Source organism: Ursus arctos, unplaced genomic scaffold (assembly GCF_023065955.2).
Source record: "Ursus arctos isolate Adak ecotype North America unplaced genomic scaffold, UrsArc2.0 scaffold_28, whole genome shotgun sequence".
NCBI lineage: Eukaryota > Metazoa > Chordata > Mammalia > Carnivora > Ursidae > Ursus > Ursus arctos.
Window position 1 is genome coordinate 19,379,664 of NW_026622963.1, and position 15,332 is coordinate 19,394,995.

At 43.5% G+C, this 15,332-nt stretch overlaps 1 protein-coding gene across 2 annotated transcripts in view; it reads right to left on the bottom strand.

Annotated features, from left to right (window-relative positions):
• ENTREP2 (endosomal transmembrane epsin interactor 2) overlaps positions 1-15,332 on the bottom strand; it is a 446,783-nt gene that overhangs the window by 243,773 nt on the left and 187,678 nt on the right. For both annotated transcript variants that reach the window (XM_044388362.2, XM_026510327.3), the window contains exon 2: positions 10,435-10,491. In XM_044388362.2, coding sequence (XP_044244297.1) covers positions 10,435-10,491 — 57 coding nt within the window. The remainder of the gene's footprint in view (positions 1-10,434; positions 10,492-15,332) is intronic.

The following is a 15,332-nucleotide window of genomic DNA, read 5'->3' on the forward strand; positions in this document are numbered from 1 at the left end:
TCCCTGAGCTATTCGCCTTTCCCAGGAGGCCTGACATAGAAGATCCTGCCAGTCCCCACGGACCTCCTGCGTTCACAGATCCCAAAGACTGCCTTGCCACCCCAGGGCAGGACTACCCAAGGCGGGTGACAGGAACTATGAAGGGCTGCATGCCACCCCATCAAGAAAACACAAGACACCAAGCAACCAACTATACCAACCACCTGCCCACATCAACACAGTCCTTCCTTTGTACGTATGAACAGGATAACCAAGGACGGGCTGACATTTGAGTAAAACGAATTTTCTAAAAAGCTAGATGAATAAAGAGGCCAACTGACCTGTGGGGGGAGGTGAGAATACAGAGGAGTGAGGAATCCTGACAAATAAAATTTTAATTAATACCCCTGAAGGAGACAGCACCCATACAATGAGTGCTTCACAAACTGTGAATGTATTGCTATGAAAAAGAAGCAATTAGAGAACGAGAGAGTTTTCTGAAAATAACATGCTGTCAAAATGAAGCATTCAACAGAAGGGTCAAATAGTAGAATGAAGAAAGCTGAGGCCCAAATTAGTTATCCAGAAAATAAAACGGAAGAAATAACACAGAAAGTAAGAAAAATATCAAAAACCGTTAAGAATTATTTGGCTTCAATTTAGCAGGTAGAATATTCTACCTACTCCGAGTAGGATAAATTCTAGAAGGAAGAGAAATATGAGAAGAGATATAATCATAAACTTAGTGGAAGAAATTTCCCCGGAAAATTTCTCTTGAAATATCCAGCAGACAACTAATCCGATCCAGAACATTACGTCACTGCGGTGTGTTGCAGCCAGATATAAGATCAACACCCTGTATCTTTGCAGAAATCACAACAGAAAATATATTCCCATCTCCCGATAATACAGACATTATTTGTCCAGAAGTTAATAAAATGAATGCAGTCACAACCAAAATCAAATCACTATCAGTGTACAACTTTACAAAGCGATTCAAAAATTTACTGAAGAGAAAATACACATAAGGAGCAAAACTTACAAAAAAATAAAAGAGTAACTTATTATAAAGCTAGACTAATTAATATATTGTACTGGCTTAATAATGGACCAATAGACTCATGAAACAGAATAGAGATTAATATACAGACCCATGTCTAGAGCTGTGGGGAAGAGGAGGACACTTCACTTGTGAGGAGAAACATTGAACATTCAAAAATTGCTGCTGGAGGAATAATTATTCATTTGGAAAAAAAAGTTAGAGGTATACACTTCATACCATATTTAAAAGTAAGTTTGGGGTCAATGACCTAAACATAAGAAGTAAAACTATAAATGTTTTTGGAAGTACACAGGAAAATAATTTCAGAACTGTGGGGCAAAAACAATCTTTTCAAGTAAGAAACCCTAGACAATATATAAGAAAATAATAACAACAGAGTTTGCAAGATAAAAAGATAACAATTCTATATTTTTTAAAAAGACACTTCATTAAAACTAAAAAGGCAAACAACAGACTGGAATAAAATATTAGCCATTTAAAGCAGAAAAGAATTACTATATGAAGAAATCCCACATACCAAGGAACCAGTCTTATGGAAAATAGACAAAACGAATGAACAAGAAATTCACAAAAGAAATTCAAAGGAGTAATAAAATCTTGCTATTTGTTTTCTTTAAGTCTCATCTATTCTCTGTTTCCCTTTTCTTTTTTTCTGCCTTCTTTTGGATAATTAGGTATTTTGCATGACTCCATTTTATTTCCTTTGTTGGCTTATTAGCCAACTCTTCATTTTTTTTATTTTAGTGGTTGTTGCAGAGTTTATAGTCTACATTTTAGCATACAGCACTTTGCCTTCAAGTGACAAACTTCTTCACGTATCTTTTAAGAGCCTTACATTGTAATACTCCCTCCAAACCTTTACACTATTTTCTTCATACGTATGTTAAAAAACCCACAAAATACTGGTGTGTATTTTCTTCATATTTTCTGTCCTATGTGTGCACTGAACTGCTCAAATCTGTGGATTTATAATTTTTATCTTATTTTCAAAATAAAATTGGCTATTATATTTTTTGAACCGTGATTCAACTGATATGTATCATTATATGTATTTTTTAAAGATTTATTTATTTCAGAGAGAGAAGAGAGAGAGAGAGATCACAAGGGTGGAGGGAGGAGCAGAGGGAGAGAGAAACCCAAGCAGACTCCACAGTGAGCACAGAGCCTGACTCGGGACTCTATCTCATGACCCATGAGAACACAACCTAAGCCAAAACCAAGACTCAAATACTTAACCAATGGCTCCACGCAGACACCCCAACATATAACATTATATTAGTTTCAGATGTACAACATAATGATTTGAGATAGATATATATATATATATATATATTACAAAATGATCACCACAATAAGTCCACTTAATGTCCATCACCACACCTTGTCACAAAATATTTTTCTTGTGATAAGAACTTTTAAGATCTACTCTCTTATTTTTAAATATTTTTTTCTGTTAATCCCCACTTCTTTAAGGACCCCCACTCCACAGATATTAGGTTTCTTGAAATTCTCCCCTATAGCTCACTAATGCTCTTTTCATTTTTCACAAATTTTTGTCTCCATGTTCTACATTTGGATAACTTCTAGTGCAATGTCTTGAGTTCACGAATCTTCTCTTCTCAAGTATTTCTTTTAATTTATTTATTTGAGGGTGACAGAGAATCTTAAGCAGACTCTCCACTGAGCACGAAGCCCAATGCAGGGCTCATTCCCGCAACCCTGAGATAACGACTTGAGCCCAAACCAAGTGTCAGATGCTTAACCAACTGAGGCACCCAGGAGCCCTTCTTTCCTATTGAATCTGCCATTAATCTCATCCAGTGAATCTTTTCTCTCTTATATTGAATGTTTCATCACTCAGAGTTCAAACAGGTATTTTTTTTTTATACCTTCCTGTCTCTAGTTAACTTTTTGAACATCTGGAATACAGTTATAACTGTTTTAATGTCCCTGTCTACTATTTCTAACATGTGGGTAAGTTTTATATCAGTTGAAATTGGTTTCTTTTTTTCCTCACTTCAGGTTGTATTTTCTTGTTTCTTGGCATGCCTAGTAATCTTTGATTGGATGCCAGACATTGTGATTATTATCTTGTTGGTGCTGGATATTTTTGTACTCCTATGAGCATTCTTGCACTTTATCTTGGAACACAATTAAATTAGTTGGAAATGGTTTGATTCCTTTGGATCTCACTTTTAAGATTTGTCACAGTGCTTGCCTCAGCATCACGTACATTAAGATCTGTCACAAAGGACTGGAGGGACATGTACTCTGGGGTTAATCATTCCCCATCACTGAGGCAAGATTCTTCTAAAAGTATTCTACTCACTGCCCAAGCAAATCATGAAGTTTTCCAGTCTGGATGGTAGGAAAGCCCTGCTTTTGTGCCTGCATTTCCCCCTGATGATTCTTTCCTGACCTCAGGTGGTCTCCTCACATGAAAAAGCTGATCAATATCAACTAAATACTCACAGGGAATCCTCTGCAGACTCCAGAACCCTCTGTTTGTGGAATTCTATCCTCTCTGGTACTTTGTCCTGTGAACTCTAGCCACCTTGAAATTCCCGGACCTTCACCTTCTTCTCCTTAACTCAGTGAGTGTGCCAGGCTCTTCCCATGTTTCCCCTACCTGTGCTGCAGCCTGGAAACTGTCTCACAAGTGGAGGCTGGGGATAATCTTAGGACATACTATTAACGGTGGAGGATCAAGGTAGAAGGAATATAGAGTAGAATCAGGCCAGATTTATTGCTATCAGCTAAGCAGAGATCCTGGCATTCAAGGTTTAGCTGGAGGAGTTAAGAAAAGCTCAGTTTGTTTGGTCTGATAACATATGAATCCCAAGGTGGGCTACTCTAAATGAAGTTGAAATGCCAGACCTCCTTGATATACTGTAAGAGGAAGAGATCTAAAGGCTTAAGGAGACTGGAATAAGAGTGCATTGATCCTTAAGACTTGCTCATATGCCCTGGAGGATCCAGGGAACACACTTTTCACCACAACTATAAGAAATCTGTGAGAGGAACTTCAAATCCTTGAAGAGCTTTGTGGTAACTCTTCTCTGCAGGTCAGAAATTAGAGTGGGAATGTCTGTGTTACCATCAATCTAGGTTCCTTAAATGCAATAAGGATTATGGAACTCCTGGGTGGCAGGGACCAAGTGACAGCACTTAATCACCAAAGACCATGTGGGTATGGTTACTGAGCAGACAGTGGGACCAAAGCAGTATTCAGAAGAGTCTGACTCACAGAGATGCTTGATGTTGGCCCCTAGAGGTTCTATTTTTTTTTATTAAACCTTCACTGTACACATTCTCATCTTGGTTGATAAAATTTTGCAATAAACTAAACCAAAAAGCCAGACTCCTCAAATAAAAGCAAACCATAAACCAGATTCCTCAAACAGTATAATATATAATAACAGTAAAAATACAAACAGTACTTCAAAATTTTTTTTAAAAATTATACTACCTGTGATTATGTGTGAGACTAGTCCTATCATTGATAAATAAGCAATCACAAGATGTTTCACTGAATCTTTCAAAAATTATTTAAATCAGAGCTATTATATAATCTGATTCTTAATTTCAATCCAGCATAATGTAGAACCTTTTATAGTTTAACTTAAGGAAGACAATTATCTCAACCACAGGAGACACTTCTCAAACTATTACAAAAAAACAGAGAGCAAGAAAAGCTTCCAAAGTCATTCTGAGGCCAGCATTACCCAGACACCAAAACCAGACAAAGACACTAAAAAAAAAAAAAAGAAAGAAAACTACAGGCCAGTATCTCTGATGAACACAAATGCAAATATCCTCAACAAATAAATATAGCAAACTGAAGCCAGTAATATATTAAAAAGTTAATTTATCATGAAAAGGTGAGATTTATTCCAGGGATGCAAAGGTGGTTCAATATCCACAAATCAATCAATGTGATACATCACATTAACAAGAGAAACGATAAAAACCATACAGTCATCTCAATAGATGCAGAAAAAGCATTTGAAAAAGTCCAATAGCCATTCATGTTAAAAACTCTCAACAAAGTAGGTTTAGAGGGAACATACCTCAACATAATAAAAGGCCTTATATGAAAAACCCACAGCTAACATCATAGTCAATGGTGAAAAACTGAGAGCTTTCCCTCTAATATCAGGAACAAGACAAGGATGTCCACTCTTACCACTTTTATTCAGCATAGTACTAGAAGTCCTACCTGCAGCAATCAGACAAGGAAAAGAAATAAATGGCATCTAAATTAGTAAGGAACAAGTGAAACTTTCACTATCTGCAGATGACATGATACTATATATATAAAACCTTAAAGACTCCACCAAAAAACTACTGGAAGTGATAATGAATTCAGTGAAGCTGTAGAATACAAATTCAATATACAGAAATCTGTTGCATTTCTATATACCAATAATGAAGTAGCAGAAAGAGAAATTAAGAAAACAAGCCCATTTACAACTGCACAAAAAATAATAAAATACCATAACCAAGGAGGTGAAAGACCTCTACTCTGAAAACCATAAAACACTAATGAAAGACATTGAAGATGACACAAACAAATGGAAAGCTATTCCATACTCATGGATTAGAAAAACCAATATTGTCAAAATGTCCATACTAACCAAAGCAATCTATAGGTTTGATGCAATCTCTTATCAGAATACTAACAACATTTTCACAGAAGTAGAACAAATAATCCTAAAATTTGTATAGAACCCCAAAGGACTCCAAATAGCCAAAGGAATCCTGAGAAAGAAGAACAAAGCCGAGATATCACGATTCCAGATCTCAAGATAAACTACAAAGCTGTAGTAATCAAAAGTAAAGAATTTTATGGCATTAAAATAGACACACAGGTCAATGGAACAGAATAGAGAGCCCAGAAATAACCCCGTGATTATATGGCCAATTAATTTGTGACAAAGAAGGTAAGAACATAAAATGGGGAAAAGATAGCCTCTTCAAATCGTGCTGGGAAAACTGCACAGCTACATACAAAAGAATGAAACTGGACCATTTTCTTATCCATACACAAAAATAAACTCAAAATGGATAAAGACCTAAACGTGAGACCTGAAACCATAAAACTCCTAGAAGAAATCTTAGTAATTTCTTTGCCATGAGCCACAGAAACATTTTTCTAGATATGTGTCCTCAGGCCACGGACACAAAAGCAAAATTAAACTATTGGGACTACATCAAAATGAAAAGCTTTTGCATACTGAAGGAAATCATCAACAAAGCGACAAGGCAGTCTACTGAATGAGAGAAGGTATTTGCAAATGATATATCTGATAAGGGGTTAATATGCAAAACATATAAAAAATTATATATACAATTCCAAAAAAACAAATAATCTAATTTAAAAATGGGCAGAGGACCAGGGAATAGAATTTTTCCAAAGAAGATATACAGACAACCAACAGACACGTGAAAAGATGTTCAACATCACTAATCGTCAGGGAAATACAAATCAAAATCACAGGATATCACCTTACACCCATCAGAACGGCTAGAATTAAAAAGACAAGAGATAACAAGCGTTGGGGAGGATGTAGAAAAAAAGGAACACTTGTGTACTGTTGGTAGGAATGTAATTGGTGCAACCACTTGGAAAACAGTACGGATGTTCCTTTAAAAATTAAAAATAAATTCTCATATGATCCAGTAATTCCACTACTGGGTATTTACCCAAAGGAAAAGACATAATGCATCCCTATGTTTACTGCGGCATTATCTACAATAGCGAAGATATGGAAGCAGCCCAAGTGTCCATCCACAGATGAATGGATAAAGAAAAAGTGGTATATATACACAAAGGACTATGACTCGGCCATAAAAAAGGCTGAGATCTTGCCATTTGCAACAACATGGGTGGACCTAGAGCATATTATGCGAAGTGAAATAAGTTGGACTCAGAAAGACAAATACCATGTGATTTCACTCACATGTGGAATTTAAGAAACAAAACAAATGTGCAAAGGAAAAAAAGGGACAAAAAACCAAGACTTTATAAATATAGAGAACTGGTGGTGGCCAAGGGGAAGTGGGGTCGGGGATGGGTGAAAGAGGTAACAGGGACTGAGAGCACACACACCATGATGAGCACTGAGTAATGTACACAAGTGCTGAGTCACTCTATTGCACATCTGAAACTAATATTATATGATATAATAATTATAAACTAATGAACAATATAACCTGAAACTATATAACTAATATAACTAATAAAAGTATATATTAATTATGCTTCAATTAAAAAAAAAGAACCACAGTAATGCAAAAATACGTACTCGCTGCTGAAATAGCTATCGCCTGTTTTCAGCATTATGAAAGGCTCTTATAAAATAGCAGGGCAAAAAAGTCACAGTATTTTTCTCCTCCTTCTCCCTCTGGCATCACATTCACCAGCCTGGAAGGGGCAATCTCCTTCCCCATCCTCTCAGACAGCCTGCTGCCCCCTCTCCCTTGCTTTCTCCTAACAGAGGCTTCCCTCCAGCATATCAGTCACTCTGGGGGAAAAGTATACCCTTCCTCATCCCATTTGTCTTATAAGATTGGACTGATGAAAAGGAAAGAGATGTAGCAGAGATGAGGACAGCCCCCCACACACCAGCGCTTCAGAGGAAAGACATGGCCGACTGACCAGTAGCAGCACTCAAACCCTGCCTTCAGCACTGCCATGATGGCTGTCCTCACCCAGCCGGCCCCTGCAGGGCTTTGCACACGGTAGGCCCTGGATCCGCAGGGCCCAACACTGCCTCTTCCAACCACCCTGAGGGACATACAGCCTTCTTCAGAGAGGGCAACTCACTTTGGCGGGGGGGGGGGGGGTTCTTCGCGGGGACAGGGAGCAGCGGTGAGCCCCCTGGAAATGAACCAGAATAGTCACCGTGGCTGCTTCAGTTTTATGCCTCCAGAAAGAAGCAAACACTATCACCAGGGTAGAGGATAGAAACACGAGCTTGGTATGAAAGAATTATTTAAGTCAAGACTTCAAGCCCTTCTAGCTGAGTCCAGAGAGTGAGCCTTTACTAAGGAATCAAAAAGCTGTATTGTCACAACTAATAAATTATTGAACACTACATCTGAAACTAATGATGTACTATATGTTGGCCAATTGAATTTAAATTTTAAAAAAAAGACAGTATTGTCCTGGTCAACACAGAAGAATGTTCTTATGGTAAAGACAAATAACTGTCTACCAAAATTCCTGCCCACCTCTTCAAAGTACGGAGCTACTGCTGGGAAGTGCCCGTCCAGGAAGGGGCTAACTTTTCCACCTTCCGTCCCAGCCAGACAGGGCCATGTGACGGGCGCTCCCCCATGGTTTGACGTGTGAGTGACGAGGGTCACCTTTAGACCCATCCCCATTGCCTTTCCCCTTCCACTGAAATGCAATGGACTCCAAAGGCCTGGGGAAACTGTAGAGCCCCTTCTAGAAGGAAGCAACCAGGGACTCTGGATCCCCTGTGATGGCGAGCGGCCCACTGCCTGGCATGCCCACTCTAGAAGAAGCATGTCCTTCGTCTGTGCTTTTGGGTTCTTAACTCATGTCGTGTTAAGCCACTGAAAGTGTGGGGTTCGGTACAGCACCTAGTGTTATCCTAACCCATTCCCTTCCCTCCCTAAGTAAGGAAAGTGGTCAGTCGAGCTCGGGGAACCGTTCTCTTCCAACTTGGGCTTGGGCAGAAATAAATCAAGGGGACAAAATGCTGAGGACCCCAGAAAGCGGCTGGTCCCACAGCGACGGACGGGGACTAGGGCGCAGGCGCTCTGAATGTTCCGCGACAGCAGCTCTGGCAGGGGCTTTATGCCTCCTTCTAGGGTGAGGCCCTGACCCCCCATCCTACGGCTCTGGCTTCCTGAGCCAAGTCCACAAGGAGTCCTGACTCCTCATTAGCTAGAAGCTGCGTAGCCTCCCTCACGGTTAAATGCCCAGCCCGCGAGAATTTCCATCCTGGGACCGGGACTGAGGGCGGGCATGAAGAGTGGCTGGGTGACCACAGACGCCATTCCTCTCAGCTTTTCACCCACACACCCGCCCAAAGGAGCGGTGGCTTTTCCTCGTTTGGCAGCCAGCGTCAGAGGCCTTCCTCGGCCTTGCCCATGAGGGCAGGTGAGGAGGAATGGAACAGGCTGGCCCTGTGTCCCCGAAGGGAACCCGACAGCACAGCCAAAGGACATCGGGCCCCACAGCCGGCCTGTCCACCACCATTTTCCCTGCACAAAGGAGACAGCTTCTGGACACACTAGTTGTGATTTACTTTAAAATACTCCAGCAAGGAGTACGGATCAAACATGACAGGCCAAGGTTGATATTTGTGGAAGACGGGGGGGGGATACACGGGGATTCATTATACTAGCTTCTCTCTCGACTTGTGTGTTTGAAACGTTCTACATAAAAAAACATTTTTTTTTTTTTTTGCAAAAGAAATTTCTCGACGAGTCATCGGAGAAGAGGCTCACTGAATTAATGCCACTCTCTTCCCGATGCCTCCTCAGGATGCTGTGGTTACTCTCGTGAGGAGGAGGTGTTTACAACAGGCAGATTTGTGGGATTTTGCTGCCGCCATCAATATTTAGTACGTGTCATTATCTCCAAACCTAATCACTTAAAGAAGGGATTTTAAATAATTGATGACTACAAAAGAGAAAAAAGCCGCGCCGTGTTTTTCATTATCCATCAAAACCCGGAGAACCTCTTCGTCTGGCCCTGACACGGACACATGAATATATTAATGTACACACCAAGAAAAACACGCATACAAATCAATAGACACGAATCTGCTCGGGGTACCTTCCTGATGGAAAAACCATCCTCTCCTTTCCATCTCCCGTGTGGCCTGCTCCTGCCCCGCAACGGGGCCACGGCAACGGGAGAAGGGGTTCCAGCTGCACCCCTTTGCTCTTCTATTCAAATAAATATCCTCTTCTGAAACTCCGAGTTTCAGTCCCCAAAACACACATGCAGCTTACGTTTCTTGAACTCTGATAAAGCAGGCGCTGCTCATGTGTTCGTACGCCGCATATGTGTGTGTGAAAGTGTCTACACGCCTAGCATAGACTCCTACTAAAACGTCTTTGTTCCCGGCACGTCCACAGAGGAGCGCACCCAAAGAGAACAAACGAAGAGGACGCACGTGAGCATCTCAGACAGGCACCCGACGGGTACTCCCCGGAGCAGAGAAGGGAAGATGCGCAGTGGTTGTTACCTACGAGCCCCTCTGCGTTGAGAGGTTCCAGTTCTGTAAAGGTCTGTGTCCCGCTTTCTGCAAAGAAGGCAGAATTCTCTTTGCGGTCACCTTTAAAGCGCTCACACCCCCGCAGGGAGGGCCCCGCTCCCAGGCCGCCGTGGAGACCGGGTGCAGACTTACCACAAGCGAGAGGGGCCTCTTCCAGGACACGACACCGATGAGTCCTGAGAGCAGCACCTGCAAGGACAAACGGTGCGGGAAGGTAAGACTCTTTGGAAACCGTTACCGGACAATCAACACAGTCCTGGCGTTTCAACTTGAAAAAGGACTACTTCTAGAATCCACCCCACGTACATGAGCGCGGGGACAAGGAGGCTTGTCATGAGCCCAGATGCTCACAGTCTGCAGCCGCTGTGGGCGGCACGTGGGCCTCGAGACTGCCAGGAGCTGCTGAGAGGTCACTTAGGCTCTGCATGGACGGGCCCAGGAACAAACGCACTTGCTGAAGAGCCTCCACTGGGCATCGACTCCACTCTGGTCCTGTGAGTTATATGGCCGTGTGACTTAAAAATCACACAGAGGACTGCAGACACTTTGGGGAAAGGTGGAGCTCCCCCCTTGCAGGTCACCTGGCCACGTGCCTTCTACCCATGGGGGCTGGGCATGGCGTACCTGGCAGGCCCCCTCTCTCCTTTCCCACACTTGGTCCCCCAGCCACTTCCCATGTCACCAGGAGGCGGTGACACCCGATGAGGCCCCCAGCTTCCCACACAGACAGAGAGCTGCCGGCTCCTTTCCCAGGCCAGCCCCTGGCCTCCGCGGCCCTGGGTCCCACCGAGAGTGTCCCCTCCAGGACATCTTCTAGCAGCCCCCCCGCCCCTGGCTCCTCCCTGTTGCCCTAACCCCATGAGCACCCTTGTGTCTTCTGTCTCAGGAGAACCACCCCTCAGCTCCTGGCTCCCAATCCCTGAGGCACGCGCTGGCCACGGATCCCTCCATTCCCAGTCTCCTTGGGTCCAGACAGGGCCGACAGATCACGGAGACACAGCTGTTCCCTCCCCACTACAATCTGGCTTCAGCCCTCACCACTTACACACACACTTCCCAAGGTCAGCGGAGGGGTCACTGAGTGCAACACACAAGTGCAGTGATCAGCTTGAAGACCTGAGGTTAACCACACCCTCCTGTGCGAGGCTCCCTCCCCACTAGGCTTTGCAGCACGCCCCAGACGTCCTCCCACCTCTCCCTTCCCTTCCCACTCCCCAGACCTCTCCTCAGACTTTCTCTCCTCCACCCTGTGGCTCACAGGAGGTCCATCTATCATTCGGGGTCCTCTAACACCATCCGTTCCTCAACCGCTGATTCACGGGGTCCACTGGGCACCGTTCCCGGTGTCGCTCTCCACCTCAACGTGCCTCAAAACGCACTTGGAATCTCTACCTCCCAGCCCAGTCTCTCTCTTGTCACCTCTGCCTCCTACAATGGCACCCCTCCTCCTGGTCGCTCAAATCCAGATCCGAGATGGTCCCGTCTCCCTCACCCCCAGCATCCAACCAGACACTGCAGCTCCCCCTCCGCCAGGGCAACATTCTGGGAGGCCCCACTATAACAAGCAAGGTATTTTCATACGAGGTCTTTTGTAAAGATAAATCACCCCAACTTGGTGCTGTGGGCATGGGCCAGGCTGTTGGGTCCTGAGCTGGAGGGCTTTGGCTGCATTTCCCCTGGGACTCCAAAAGGACTGACCCAGGCCTAGAAAGAGAGCATCCTACTGAACAGCCCCCCAAGACCCCTTGGCAACAGACTCCAGTTAACCCTCAAACACTTCTGCAGACTTAGACCCAACATGCTAGTCTCAGGTAGATTTCCAAACACCAGAGGTTCATATAAAAGATTTCTGAACCTTATTCACACACACACACACACACACACACACACAAAACAAACAAGCAAAATGAACCAAAGAGAGCTCAACAGGGCTCTGCTCCCAAGCATGTTACATATATATTCTTTCTTCAATGCATGCATCTTGCAAACATGGTCAATATTGAGAAATAGTATTTACGAACACTTTCCCATCTCCCAAATTTCTCTTCACAATGCCACCCAGCTGCAACCTGTATGGAAATCCTTGACTACTGTTCTCCTGTGTCTCTCTGAGCCCCAGTCCCTTGTTCTTCGTCCACAATATCTATAACCTCTCTCTTCCATTCTGTACCTAACCCACTCTCCCTCTTGTCATCTCTCCTCCCACAATGGCACCCCTCCTCCTGATCACTTAAATCCAAATCCTGGAGATGGCCACAGCCCAGCTGGCTCTGACCTTGCCATCTCCTTAGGATATGACTTCCAAAGAGCATCCTCTGTTTTCCCTTGACACCAACGCCAGCCTGACCCAAACAAAGCCTGGATAGAGGATGGGAAGGTACACCTCCCAGAAAACATCCCTTTATAACCTGCCTTCTACTTCCCGCTTCCATCATAAAAAATTTTACCTATTCTTCAAGACATGGCCCAATGCCTCCTCACTCAGGAAGGGCCTATGAATTCATGAGTACATGGGGTCCCACTAAATCCCTACACTACCACCAGACCTCTCAAGGCATGTTTAATAAGCTTGGACAGAACTCCTTGATCTCTTCTTCAAAGCTGAAGTTTATAAAACTATCAAATGTCTACAGTGACCAAGCTGCTTGTAACAGACATATTAGTGGAAACCCACAAACCTCCAGAGAGCAGGCATTTATAATCACAAAGGAAGTTAGTTAATATCACTTAACTTAGGCTATGGTAAAATGTCTTGACTTTCCTTGCTTTCATCCTACAGTTATCATTCCATGAATCCTCTCAAATAATTTTACCTCCGACAAATATGTAGTTTACTTTACTGAAGAAAATGTTACGTTTCTAAGAATCATTAATAATTGTTATTGCAGATGGATCCAATTCCCCTACACAAAGGAAAAAATAAAATAAAACCATCAAACTCAGGGCGGCATGCAAATCCGAAGATAATCCCTGATGACCTGTGGCCTTGATCATCGATGTGATGGGTTATCACTCCTGTGAGCCGACTCAGTGACACTTAGAAAGATGTTGCCCCAGCAACACTTTGCAGCCTTGTAAGACCCTGGGCCAGTTGTCTCAGCTAGGCCATGTCCAGACTCCTGACCTAAGAAAACTCTGAATGGTGTTGTGTTAAGCTATAAAGTTTGTGGTACTTTGTGACACAGCAGTAGAGAACTATTTATTACGGACTAAATGTTTGGGTCCTCCCCAAATCCATATGTTGAAGTCCTAACCCCCAGGGTGATGGTATTGGAGGTAAGCCCTTTAGGAGGTAATTAGGGTTAGATTAGGCTGTAAGGGTAGGGCCCTCATGATGGGATGGTGGCCTGACAGGATGAGAAAGATCTCTCTCCCACTCTCTGGATGTCTCTCCATGTGCATACACCGTGGAAAGGCCACATGAGCACACAGTGAGGTTCTGACAGCCTGCAAGACAGGAAAGGGGTCCTCACCAGAACCCAACCCTGATCTCAGACTTCCAGTCTCTAGAACGGTGAGAAAATAAATTCCTGTTGGTCAAGCCACCAAGTCTATGGTATTTCGTTATGGCCACCCAAGCTTATTAATACACTAATATTAATAATTCAGAGTGGAATATTGTCTTCTTGTCTTCAAATGTCCACTCTCTCCCCATGTCTCCCCAGAAGAAGCAGACTTCCCTGCGCCCTGATCTAGAAAACCAGAACACCAGAAAACCAGAGGACGCCTCCTCTGGTCCACTTGGCACCAGAGAAGAAAGGAGCATGGCCCTGCTCAGAAATGACCGGGTCTTAGTTTGAACGACTTTTTGCTCAATCCCAGCTGCCGGTGAGAATTACGCTGCATGTTCTGCCACCTGAGTCATTTTGCAGGTTTATTTTGTACCACTTTAGTGAGGGACGGGGTCATGGAGCTGGTTAGCCGTGAAATTACTGCATCTCATGAAACCTTTGTCCCATTTAATTTGCCAATATCGTTATTCAAAGTCCACAGTTTACACAGAATATGAAGAAATTGAAGAGGGTCAGAGAAGAGTAACATATAATTAAGTAGCTGTGAAAGAAAAGCCAAAAAAGAATGTGAAAGGCATGATATTGCTCAGAGAGAGGCTTCACTTTTCGAGCACCTGCAAGTTGTTAAAAGGACACCAACCCACTTTTTTTCTCCCTCCATTTCCCGCCCAGCCTAAATAAAGGCAAGTGATAATATTAAAAATGAGACAGAATTTCCTGCCGTTGAGGGCGATGAACGGGGATAATAGACTGCCAGGAAGTAATGGCATCCTTAGAGCCAAAGGCCTTCCTGTTTGATTGGTACTGCTGCCTGAACACAGACGCCTGGAAGAGATTAGCTCTTTAAATTCTGTCCTCTAAGATCGAAAAGTCCTTTCATTGCCCCAAATCAAGAATTTTCTTTGGAGCTTCACTTCTGGTTCAAAGGCAAATGGTAATGCACCATTTTAGATAGGGAAGTGAGTCCTTCTAGAACACAGACTTGAAAGCCAATTCAATTATTTTACAAAACATATGGCAGGTGTGTCTAATAGCTACCATGGTATCACTTTACCACTAAGAAGCCAGGCTTCACAACTGTCTGGAGAAAAAACTATTGTTGCAAAAATGGAGCAAATAATATTCTGAGCTGCCCGGAATGAAAGAAGTCTACCAAGCTCATCTCTCCAAGCTTTTCAGACCAGTCCCGTGCTATGCAAAATTCTTCCTTCTGCTTCATGCAGTAGCTGAACGTCCGACTCTATCCTACTCAAAATGTCTTTGCTTTCTGGGTGATTTTCTGTGTCTGGGTTTCCCTGGGGCCACGTGGCAGGCCTGACTGCGGTATGCAACCCTCAGCCTTCTGTGTCCATCTCAGCTCCCTTCTGGGAGCCATACATGCCTTCCCACCCACCCCCTCTCCACGGCTGCTGCCTCCTTCTCTCAGAACATCTCCCAACCCACCATTCTCTCTCCCAACCATTCACTCCCACCTGCAGTCCTGACTTTCTCCACACCACTGCCTGCTGGAGGCATCAT